The sequence below is a fragment of the Alligator sinensis genome, unplaced genomic scaffold, assembly GCF_000455745.1.
Source record: "Alligator sinensis unplaced genomic scaffold, ASM45574v1 scaffold747_1, whole genome shotgun sequence".
Taxonomy (NCBI): domain Eukaryota; kingdom Metazoa; phylum Chordata; order Crocodylia; family Alligatoridae; genus Alligator; species Alligator sinensis.
The window spans coordinates 914,791-926,989 of record NW_005842254.1 but is presented as its reverse complement, the minus strand read 5'-3'; the positions used below and the strand labels follow the sequence as shown (position 1 = coordinate 926,989).

Sequence of the window (12,199 nt, the reverse complement as noted above, 5' to 3'; positions counted from 1 at the left end):
CTAACCCCATTAGAAATTACTTTAGAAAATAATCAGAGCTTGTAAAATTAAGTGTCTTCTAATAATGAACAGTATGGGATTTCAAAATCCATGAGAAGCCCAGAAGCTCTTTGTGATTTTTTTTTTTTAACCCAGTAATTGGCTACTTTTAAGATCCTTGTCCTCCTAAATACTGACATGATTGGAGGAATGAGCCTAGATGCAGAGCATTGCTAAAAACTAAATAAGTTTGATTACTTTATCATTACATACACTTACTATCTCGTTGCCTCATAAGAAGAATGTTATAGGAAGAGAAAAAATTACTAGAGATACAGGCAAATTTTAGCAAGAGAATCTGCAACTAATCAAAGTAACAAATGTCTTAGACCTGTGGTGTGCAACCTTTTGGCACTGTCAGCTAGCTGAGTGGCACAGGGATGGTCTGCAGGCTGGATTGGCACTGGGGCCCAGCACTGCCTGCTCTTACCCACTTTGTGCTGGATTTGGATCCCAGGGGGTTGATGCTATCCCCCCACTCACTGGGATTGGATCCCAGGGGCCCAGCCCTGCGCACTAGGATAGGATGCCACATCCAGCCCATGGGGCCTGGGGTTCTTTATGGTCAAAAAACTAGGCAGCAACATAGTAATGCTACTGCTTCCCTGCTTCCAAACTTCCAGACCTGTGAAGATCCCTGTTGGCTGGATGACACAGCACTATGGGCCAATGTAGCGCACGAACCAGGAGTTTAGCACCCTTGTCTTAGACTAGTGAAGTGAAACTATGAAGTGAATTCAGTTAATAATAATAATGATGATGATGTCTGGTTAAAAATATGAATTGTTGACTAATTCATTAATCTGTAAAACAAAATGAGAAAGTTTTAAATATGCTTTTAGAATTTTCTTTTTAAGATGGTTTCCTTCATCTAGTGAAATTAATACTAGGGGTGCACCAATAGAAATTTTTGGGACAGATACCAATAGATGATTTTTAAAGAGGCATATCAGCCAATACCAATCCGATTTCCGATACCAGCCCATCAGCTTGAAGAGCTGAGTGCAGCTGGTAAGTCTGGTGTGGCGGAAGGGGAGGGGAGAAGGAAGGGGCATGGGGTGTGCAGATCAAGGCCCCTGCGGTGAGGGAGGAGTTGAGCTGGGGCAAGTGCTGTCCAGCCAGGGTGGACCAGGTATGGGATGGAGCTGCAGCTCATCCGAGGGGAGGGAGGGGAAGCGTTGGGAGGGGTCCACCCCCTGCCACTGCGTGCTGCTCGTCCAAGAGCTCCTGGTCCGGCACTCGCCTGCTCATCTGGTGGCTCCCGCTGCTCATCCGGGAGGGTATGCAGGGGCCGTGTGCCCTCGGATCTGCAGAGAGCCAGCCAGGAAGAGCCCCATGCAGCCCCAGTCCTAGCCTGTCCCACAGGTCTGGGGGCACTTCCCCCCACCCCCCGTGCCCTCCCGGATAAGGGGTGGCTCTGTCCCACACCCGCCCCACCCTGGCTGGGCAGCACTTGCTCCAGCTCCACTCCTCCCTCACCACAGGGGCCTTGATCTGCCCCACCACGTCCCTTCTCTTGCCTCCCCCTTCCCCTCCCCCCACACCAGACTTACTAGCTGCATGCAGCTCTCCAAACTGCTGAGCTGTGCTCCTCACTGACTACATGCTGCACTATGGCTATGTGTGTGCACAGGCATTTATCTGCAAAATTATCAGCCACATCTGGCCAATTTCCTATACAATCAATTTTCTGTATAACAGTGCCAATCCAATGTGCACCGATGTATCAGTTTGATCTCTTTTTCCTAGTAGACTGCAAAGTTATAGATTCATAGATGCTAGGGTAAATTAGGATAAATATTTGCTTTCTTAGGTATATAATTGGATAACTCTAAAATATATTCACACATTACACATATACACATGCATATATACACATACGCATGTATATGTGTGTGTGTGTGTGTGTGTGTATGTATAATATGTTGTCTCTGAGGAGTTTAATTTAAATTGTTAATTATCATACTGTATGATCTTGCCATTCTAATTTTTATGCTCCTTACTTTCCTTGCTGTGTATATTTTGTAAGTTAAAACTACTTTTCCCCCCGCTTCATTGGCTTCTTTAAGCATAACCAGTGTAGATAGTGGTGTCACAACTAGAATTGCCTGACACTTACTATTATAAAATCCTGTTTTCAGGATTACCAAGCTCAGCCTGAAATTTTCTGTGCTGTATGTCTGCCTGTGGCTGAATGTTTTTGGAAAGTGTCGGCAATGTGGTTTAGCTGTTCCCAAGAACAGGATAAGGGAAACACATTGTTTTTCCCATGTTACAAAAGAATTTACAGTAACTTTGCTAAGAGACTGTCTCACAAAGCAAGGACTTTGGATTTAGTAGGGAATGGTCCCTTTGTCAGAGATTGTGCATTTTTGTTCCTGGGAAAAGATACCAATGTTTAGTCAAGGTACAAATCTCTTAAACTCAGTTTGCACATGGTTAGTAAGCATATTAAAGTTTGCTAACTAAATTTTCAGAAAATTCCATGTGATCTGAGACAGTTCCATAAAGGTCCTGTCTGAGTCTGGACTCCACATGCGCTATCCAAGGGGGGCATATATATGTGTCGGCTGGCCAGTAGGACTCCTGGACACAGCAACTCAGCAACCCTTGCTGCCACTTGCCCTGTTGGTGAATTCCTGGGTACAGAGTTCCTTTAAAAACTCATTTTGGTAGTGGCATAGCCCTCTGAGGAGCCCCACAGTTCAGGTCTAGCCTGGGGATGACAAGCCAGATTGATACCCCTGATGTACCCAAAGCTTCAGGACCTGAACAAGACATGCTACAGTGATTCTTGACAGCAGAAAGAGGCCATTCAAATTCTGGGCACTGGAATGGAGAAAAGGGAGACTGAGAGTGCCCAAGAGACTGCTCCTTCTGTGGGCATCTCAGGAGAACAAGGATGCAACCTGACTTGAACAGGTGGTATGCAAATGAGCTAAGCATTGAGGAGCTGGAATTGAAAGGGGCAGAAGCACAGCGGGATAGAAAAAGGGGCTAGGGAGAACAAAAAGGGGTGGAGGAAGTCCCAGACTGAGCCTAGAAACAGTACCCTAGTAGAAAGGGACCAGGAGGGATAATGGCAGAAGGATCTGTAACTACAAGAAAACACGGTTTTCCAGAACCTGGAATTAAATTTTACATTCACATATCTAAGCACTCTTGACTACAAATAAGTGTGAAATCCATTGACAATATGTACATCCATTCATCTTTTGTAGCAAGTCCATATAAAAGGCAGCAGTCTTTTGCTACAGCTTAGTCTCTAAAGATACAAACAAACCCTGCTAACAACTTGGCAAGTTGGGGAGGGGTAGGGTGGCTTTATATGATGGTATTTGTTTGTTTGTTTCCCAGGATTTAAATATTGAACAATTTAAGAGATTGCATACAAAATTGTGTTAAAAGCGTGCAATCTTTATGTTCTTGAACAATTAAAAGTTAAGAAATGCCAGAATTAAAGTTGTTTGTATAAGCCTGATTCACTCCTTCATATTGCACCGTAATAAAATTATTTTAATTACAGGACTACATACTGTTCCTTCTCTCCCCCCTACCCCAGCAGGACCCCTCTCTCATTTAGTGCAAACTATGAACAATGCTATAGGAATATATTTAGGGTATATAGTCAAAGGAGCTATTGTATGCAGGACCCTTGTTATTTTGCAGCAGTTGGAAAATAGTGAATCAGACAAGACACTTTGGAAAGAAAAAGGAATGGTTTTGTGGTTAAAATTGACATTGTGGAGGCGTGCTAGTTCCTCACAGCTGCAAATGTTGGTCAATAGGAGTTCTGCTTTAAATGTACATACAGTGCTTTTAAAATACGAAGTATTCTGAGTCAAGGCCTTGAGTCAGCAAAGTTAAGCATGTAAATGTGATTCTATTACAGCCTCTTAAATTATGAAAATCCACAAATGCATATAGACAAGTTTTCCCCCTCCACCCCCCCAACTTCGGGGGGAGGCCCTCCATCTTACATTCGCATACAAGAAAACCTCACTTAAATGCACTGTGTCTATTATTAAACTGCTACCAAAAGCAACATGTGCTCAGTAATGGAAACCAGCTATAAAACTGATTAAATGCAGCCAACACTAAGCAAGACTATAAAAGACATGGCCTATGTGCCTATAGGTGCACCAATTATATTGGTTGCATATCGGATTGGCATCAATAAAAGGAAAATTAACATCGGCTATCAGTTTTTCTTGGCCATTGCACCGAATAACGTTCTCCGATTAATTAATTACGCCGGGGCCCCCAGAAACCTGGCTTGCAGGAGGGAACCCAAGGTGACCTCGAATACACCCCCATTCCCTCACCGGCGGGCCAAGCTGGGCTGGAGCGAAGCAGCTGCTGTGGTGTTATGGGTGCTGGCGTGGCACAGACTGCGGGCTGGGGCCGAGGTGGGCGCTATAAAAGGCACCAAGAGCCTCAGATGTGACTAGGGCAGGGAGCAGCAGGTGGACCTGAGCGGCCTGCCCCGGGCCAGCATGACTTAACTCGCAGGGCCTAGGAGTCTGCACCCCAGGGGCTGGAGGCAGAGTCTGGCTGGGGCCAGGGCTGCCCCTGCTCCCCACTGTGCTGCAGGGTCCTTCCCCTGGCGGGAAGGAAGTCTCCGGAAAGTGGGGCAGTGGCGCTTTAATTTAAAGCGACTTTGAGAGCCGTTCTGATTAAAGTGCCCATAGACCACCCAGCCCTGGGCAGCCTCAGACTCAGTCAGCTGTCCCCAGGCTGAGGTTGAAGGGCAGGGGCTGCAACTGGCACAGGACACTTATACGTGTGCTTGGTGGGGGTGGGGGTGAGGGGGAGGAATGTGCTCTAATTAAAGTGTTGCCGTGTATTGGTCTCCACGCTTAGAAGTGGCAGTGGGGGCACTTGAACTAAAGCTCATTTGATGAGTTTTATCACTAAATATTGATTATCGGACTGGTATTGGCCAATATGGCTGGTTAATAATCGGCTATCAGTATCGGTTAAGAAAATCCTTGCATGATATTAGTCGTAGTATAACCTATCTGAATAAGATATATGGTAATAGCCATTGCACTCAGTCCTCCTCAGTATGGATTCTTTTTCAATTCCTGGTGAGCCACTTCACTGAATACATTTCAACTTCCCCTTTACTCCCACACCTGACCTGCACCTTTCTTTCCCATTTCCAATGAGTCCTGGTTTTTAACCCGCCTTAAATGTCTGGCAAACGTCACTGAATGGGGCCCCAAACAGTTTACCCAGAATCCCTTTGTTGCCTTCCCCCCCCCCCCATCTTAGCTTGTCCCACATGATTGGTGTGTCCCCATCCTCCATAAGGTGGAGGTGGAGCCAAACCAAGTTACCCCGCACCTCATCTGCATATATGTTTTTGGAGGATCCCAGGACTCTCTTGACAAGAACACTTGGGTCCCATCTTGAGTAGGGGGCTAATTAACACATGGATCCTTTGTGGAGGGTATCAAGTACACACCTACTGAACAGTACTGTATTGTGGGGTCGCCAGGACTTGAAACGTCTCTGCTGGGACTCAACCCAGTGAACTGTATGGTAAATCATGAGCCTTTTGGCCTTGGACTAATATCATGCATAGTTTGCTCTCTCTGCAAGTGGATACAAATGTGCTGCTTAAAAGTGTGTTTACGGACTTTGTGAGCTAAAACTTGTAGCAGTTTCAAAAGACATAAACTGAAGTGATTCTGGAGAAACTAAGTCTGTGAGTATCTGTAATAATTGCCCTATATGCAAGTGTGTTTATTTCTAGAGTAGTGTTTTCAAATTTGCTCTCGCTTCCATGTGCTCAGATAGAGCAGGGTTTAACAATAAGAAAGGAGCTGCACGGGAAAGAAGTGAGGTGGGGGGGACACACGAAGGGGGTGGAAATCAAGGCAAAACTCCAATAACTAGATTCCATACCTGGAAAATATAACAAATTTATACATTTTCCATATATAGACCCAATTATTGGGAGGTTGTCTTGTAACCAGGATCATCTTATATTTGAGTAAATATGGAACTTTTGTTACCCATTATCTTACCCTTAAGATGGAAACCAAAAAACCAGTAAGAAGGAGGACCCACCCACCTTTTAGCATTAACAGTTCTTCAAGACTTGAGCTGGATGGTGTAAAATCTTTCATTCTGGGCCTCGGCGTCATAAAGTGGCCATCCAAAATTATTGGGTACTTTTGAAAATCCTGGCATTACAATCTCTGTGCCTTAACTCTATATCTATACAAAGGGGATTAAAATGTCCCTGCAGGGCTGTCCTGAAAATAATTTAATTTATTCCTGTATATAACTAAGGTTTTATTGCAGAATAAGGTAGAAAAACCCCTAAGTTAAGCAGTAGTTCTCCATTAGATGCAGACTTTGGATTATGTCAGTACCACTGAGGAGGGTACAGTTTTGAAAACGCATGTTTACTGCGTAGTAGCCTAAATTACTGCACAGTATGGGTGCAGATCTATACATACATCCCTGTAATGCACAGTAAAACTGACAATTTACGCCAACTTGAGCATAAATTTGAAACCTGCATCATGATGGTATCAAATTTATGCCAGATTAGTTACTGCACAGTAATGCACATGTAAACACTTTATTGCACAATCACCCTGTGTGGGGACTGGCTTGGGTCTCACTTTAGTCCCAAGTCAATCCACACACAATATTAATGCACTTTAATGCCTGCAAATGTAGACATCAGCCTATTCCCACTTACTGCGCAGTAAATTTAAGCCAGCATAAATGCAAGTCTAGACATGTCCAGTGAGTACCATCTATTTTTACCACTGAAAGAATCAGGGGTCCTGTTAGGAGGAAAAAATGGTATTTGCTTATGTAATTATAGACTGCATTATAATGCATGCACACATGGGATCTGAATTAAGCTAGCATAGGCAGCCCTAATTCTAGCATTTCCTAATGAATGATTTCATGACTTTTTGCAAATTTATTATAATGTAGAGGTTTTTTAGAAGTCGATTTTCATAGAGCCCTGTTATTAAACACATGCTGCTGTATGCGTTTTGATCTAGGATTGTGACATTTTATTTAAGTAATGAAATCCTGAATTTGAAGCGTCTTTCGTGATCAGAACTGGCCTCTCTGACCAGTTAATAACTGACTAAATATGAATGATTTCTTTTTTATATACAGTTATAAGTAGAATAGAATTCCATTTCCACAATTTTGCTTTTTATGTACTCTTTACTGAACTCTCTTCTCTGAGGGTGTTGTACAACAGATTCAACTAACATAAATTGTTAATTTGGTCATGTATTCGGAAGCATCTCATTTTCTACTTCTGTTTGGTAACTTTTTTTCTTATTTTAACTATTCCAGGTTTTGTATTCCTATTCAATAGGTTTTGTGTACATTTTATTGGGATTGATATGCATTGGTGGATTAAGTCCTGCAATAACATTTTGCTCGAAGGTAAATACTGGTTTTATTATTAGCACTAGTCTAACTAGTCTTCTGTTTTAAGGAAATAGTAACATTTTATGTACTTCTTGGTGATTCCTCATTGGTAAGTCTATCCTTAGTATAGTTTGGAATGTCTTACCATTCCCTTAACCTGACTTCCTGAGTAGGCATACAGAAAAAAACTGTATGAGTTAAGGTATGAACAGAGAGATGAACAGCCTTCGATCTGGTATCCCACGATCACCTTTTAGTAAAACTGGCCAACTGCAGCCTCGGCTTCACCACAGTCCGCTGGCTGGGGAATTGGCTCCGTGGTCGAACCCAGAGGGTGGTAGTTGATGGAAGTCAATCATCATGGTGCACTGTGACCAGTGGGGTCCCTCAAGGCTCTGTCCTTGGGCCTATATTATTCAACATCTTCATGAATGCAGTGGCCATTGGCATCAGAAGCAGACTGGCCAAGTTCACTGATGACACCAAACTTTGGGGTAAAACATCCACACCTGAGGACAGGAGGGCGATACAGGCTGACTTTGACAGGCTCAGCAAATGGGCAGACGAGAACCTGATGGTGTTTAACACCAAAAAATGCAAGGTTCTCCACCTTGGGAACTAAAACCCACAGTATGCTTATACGTTTGGCAGTGCTACGCTGGCTAGCGCTATGAACAAAAGGGACTTGGGTGTCATGATTGACCACAAGATGAACGTGAGCCTTCAGTGTGATGCTGCAGCTAGCAAAGTGAGCAAAACGCTGGCTTGTATCTATAGATGCTTCTCAAGTAAATCCCAGGACGTCATTCTCCTGTTGTACTCGGCCTTGGTGAGGCTGCAGCTGGAGTACTGCGTCCAGTTTTGGGCTCCACAGTTCAAAATGGATTTGGAGAAGCTTGAGAGGGTGCAGAGGAGAGCCACACACATGATCAGAGGTCAGGAAAACAGACCTTATGATGAGAGGCTGAGAGCTATGGGACTGTTCAGCCTGAAAAAGTGAAGGCTCAGGGGTGATCTGGTGACTGCCTATAAGTTTATCAGGGGTGTTCACCAGGATCTGGGGGAACATCGGTTCACCAGAGTGCCCCAAGGGAGGACAAGATCGAACAGGCACAAACTCCTCCATGATCGTTTCAGACTGGACATAAGAAAGAACTTCTTTACTGTCCGAGCCCCCAAGGTTTGGAATAGACTGCCGCCAGAGGTGGTTCCAGCACCTACCTTGAACACCTTCAAGAGGCATTTGGATGTTTATCTTGCTGGGATCCTATGACCCCTGCTGACTTCCTGCCCCTGGGGTAGGAGGCTGGACTTGAAGATCTTCTGAGGTCCCTTCCAGCCCTAATGTCTATGAATCTATGATTGAATTTCAAGTTAAGATAAGTTCTGTTTTACTTCACAGCTGTCCGTGGGCTATATATGACCCATAAAGAATTAAGTTGCAGTCCCTGGGCTCCTGCCTGGCTACTGGTAACCCCCATCATTCAGGCTGCAAAGGCAGCTATAGTCTCTGGGCTCCCTCTCCCTCTTCTGGCTTCTGTTTTCTGCACCCACTCTATGGAGCAGGATGAGGTGATTCAACACAGCACAAGGAGCTGAGAGTGAGGTGTAGGCTGCGTGCTGCAGCAGGGAAGGGGGAAAAGGGTTTGGGTGCACTGACATGCACTGCAGCAGTGGAAGCGGGGTTGCCCATGTGGCTGCGTACTGAAGGTGTGGGGGGTGGGGGCAGGAAATGGACCCTTGCACATAAATCATGGGTTTTTTAATTGTAGTTTATGTTCAAAGTAGATTCATTTTATTAAAAGTGCCAGACTTTGAAGCTCATCATTTCATTATTTTTTTTCTGTTTCTTAATCTTGATTAAATAAGAATCTTTGCATGAATGCATTGTTGTACAGCTTATTATTGCTCAAGCAGTTGATTAAAGTCTATAGTTTTATTTCATTTTGCAATACCTCAGGGTTTGTTTTGCATTTTCCTAACAGGTTTTTTGTTGTTATTGCAGCATCCAGTCCAGACTTATGGTTATGCATTCTTCTTTTCACTTACTGGGTATTTTGGAATATCCTTTGTTCTAGCTTTGATTAAAATCTTCGGTGCCCTGCTGGCTGTAACAGGTATGAATAAATTGCATATTTAGTATTTTAATATAAAAGCATAATGTAATCCCACATTTTCATTTAAAACAAAGCTTATGAGAATTGTTCTTGCTTAAACTCTTCTTTCACTCTAAGAACTGATTTTTCCAGAGTTCTTATACAGTGACTCTTGCAGTATATTTGAGAACCTCATAGTTCTTTCTTTCCTACGGTCTCAACCTGAAAAAGCAACTTGCACAAACTTTCCTGGTGCCTAAGCCTTAAAGAACATCCCTTATAGAAGTGTTGTCTCAGAAATTTACTCCAAAAAAAAAAAAGTAGAATTTGTTTGGGGCAGTGAGGAAAAAAAATGTAAATGGGACACAGGTAGGAAAAAAGTAGTGTTGTGCTTCTGCAGCATAAAATCTTAGCCTTCAAGAGATTTTTGGAATTTTTTTTTACAAATGTCCTTGCTAGATTATTTACCTGATTAACTCTGCTGGGGCCCTGAACCTCCAAATGTTTGACTTTCTGTTTAAAAAAAAGTTAAACGTACATTGCACACATGATACAAAGTAAGCTCTTTTTGAGTAGAGGAAATTACTGTCTTTTTAGTTGTTTCAGTCCCACTTATTTATCTGGAATACTCTTGTTGTGGTGACTGGAATAATAATATATGCTTCTGTTGTCAGGGCTTAACATAAAGGGTTCTAAATATTTAAGTTCTCTGAATTTTATTATTTATTTTTATAGTAAAATAATATAAATATAGAATAGTATTACATTCCTGAAAGACATTAAAAATAGCATTTATAAATATAAATCCAGTAGTCCATTACCCTTCTTAAAAATAATAGCATCCCTCAAGATCATTTCTGAAATTTGAGTTTGTCCCAGCCACTGACCTTAAAAGTCTATGCAGGTTGTTGGGCTTTGCAGCATGCCCTGTAGGTCAGCAAAAAATATGTTTCAGACAGAGAGTAACAATGAATTCCAAAGCTGAATGCCATACCAGCAGCTCTCTCTTAAAAACCCAGAGAACTGCTATTTGATTGTGTAACAGCAGCTGAGACTCTTCATTATATCTCTAGACTGTAACTTATGTTGGCAAATGTCAAAGATGCAGTTATATGCTGGCTAATCCTCCAGTTGCTTTCCTAGCCTGACAGCATTGCTTGCATTTTGCTCCAGACAGCCCTTATATATGCCCCAATTTCAGTCAGATACTTAGCGTGGCAGTTGACTGAATCAGCTGGTTCTGAAACGTAGGTGCACAATGGCTGCTGTCAGTATTCTGAAAGCAGGCCAATTACTAATGCTTCTAACAGCCCCACATACACAGAATAAGAGAGGTGACGAGAATCCTGTAGAACTCGAGAAAGGAGAAGCCTAAAATAAGAGCAGCCACTCCCATTACTATAGGAATGCTCTGCAAGAAAATTACGTAGGGGACATCTTGTCTCTCTCTGCAAGGATCTGCAGGCAAGTCAGCAGTACCTTGTGAGCTTTTCGGTTGCGTGGACATCTGACATGCATCCATTTACGAAGAGAACCAGCAGCACAACCAGTACAACTTCTACTTCATGCACAGGTTGGTACCCATACCAACACGAATAAAGAGAAACTGCCGCAACAACACTTCTTCCCTCAAGATAGAATTCCGATCACCCATCTTTGAATCCCTTGCCAAACAATATATCAAGGATCTGTCCAGCTGTACTTGTTGGGCAGTCAGCTATATGGAATAGTAGTGTGCTGAGCCTGAAATCTTTAGTCAACTCAAGTTTTGTTATCTACCTGCAAGTTAAAGTCATTAAGTACACAGAGCCTCAGTGCTGCACTAGCAAGTAACTTCATCTGTTTATGGATGAACTTTGCAGTGCCACAGGGAAGTAGAGGGGAGGAGTAGCTTTTCCAGTACTAAAATATCAGTGTATTCTATTTGTGTTTTGTCTGACATCCTTAGTGAGGATGATTCCACTTAATTTACTTACCAGAATTTGTTAAAGCTTAAACTGTTTTACAACAGGTGAGTGGCTAGAAAGGCAAGCATAACAAAAACCATGACTCAGGGATTATCTGTACTCTTTTAGTGTGGCTTATATTTGTATTCACTCAGCCACCATCATTTAGATGGTCATAAAATTTAAATACATAGTGGTATTTGAATGTAGTTAAGCTAGCTCCAAAAATTATATATCTAATGAACATTATTATCCTGTTCCATCGTGCCTTTGCAAGTCAGCTCTCTTAGAAGCTGCTTGCCTGTTAAGTTCCCTGGTTTTGAATAGTAAGATGGGAAAACAACCTTATTATCCATGTAGCTACTGAGTTGTCTACAACATTGAAACAAAAAGAAGTCTAGCGGACTCATGGATTTGTCACCTTTGTTCTCTTTCTGTCCATTTTCAAGACATCCTTTTTAAATTAGTGCTCTTTGTCATGGCCAACTCTTAAAGAACCAGACCTACTCGTAACAAGAATAGATTGAGACTTCTGGAGAGTAAAATTGCATGTATATGCATTTCTCTGTACACTGAGGTGTTTCCCTAATCCCCCTATAGTTTATTAGATATATCGTATAAATATAGATGTTGTATACAAGTGCTCTGAGCCTTTCTGGATAGGGATACAAATCTAAATAATAACGATGGTTGCAT

General features: G+C 42.6%; 1 protein-coding gene across 3 annotated transcripts in view; it reads left to right on the top strand.

Moving 5' to 3' along the window:
* The window catches only part of SLC35B3 (solute carrier family 35 member B3), a 38,392-nt gene that overhangs the window by 22,099 nt on the left and 4,094 nt on the right, over positions 1-12,199 (top strand). For 2 of the 3 annotated variants that reach the window (XM_006027594.3, XM_006027595.3), the window contains exons 7-8: positions 7,384-7,476; positions 9,467-9,578. In XM_006027594.3, coding sequence (XP_006027656.1) covers positions 7,384-7,476; positions 9,467-9,578 — 205 coding nt within the window. The remainder of the gene's footprint in view (positions 1-7,383; positions 7,477-9,466; positions 9,579-12,199) is intronic. The other variant, XM_025208837.1, reaches the window with a different exon arrangement.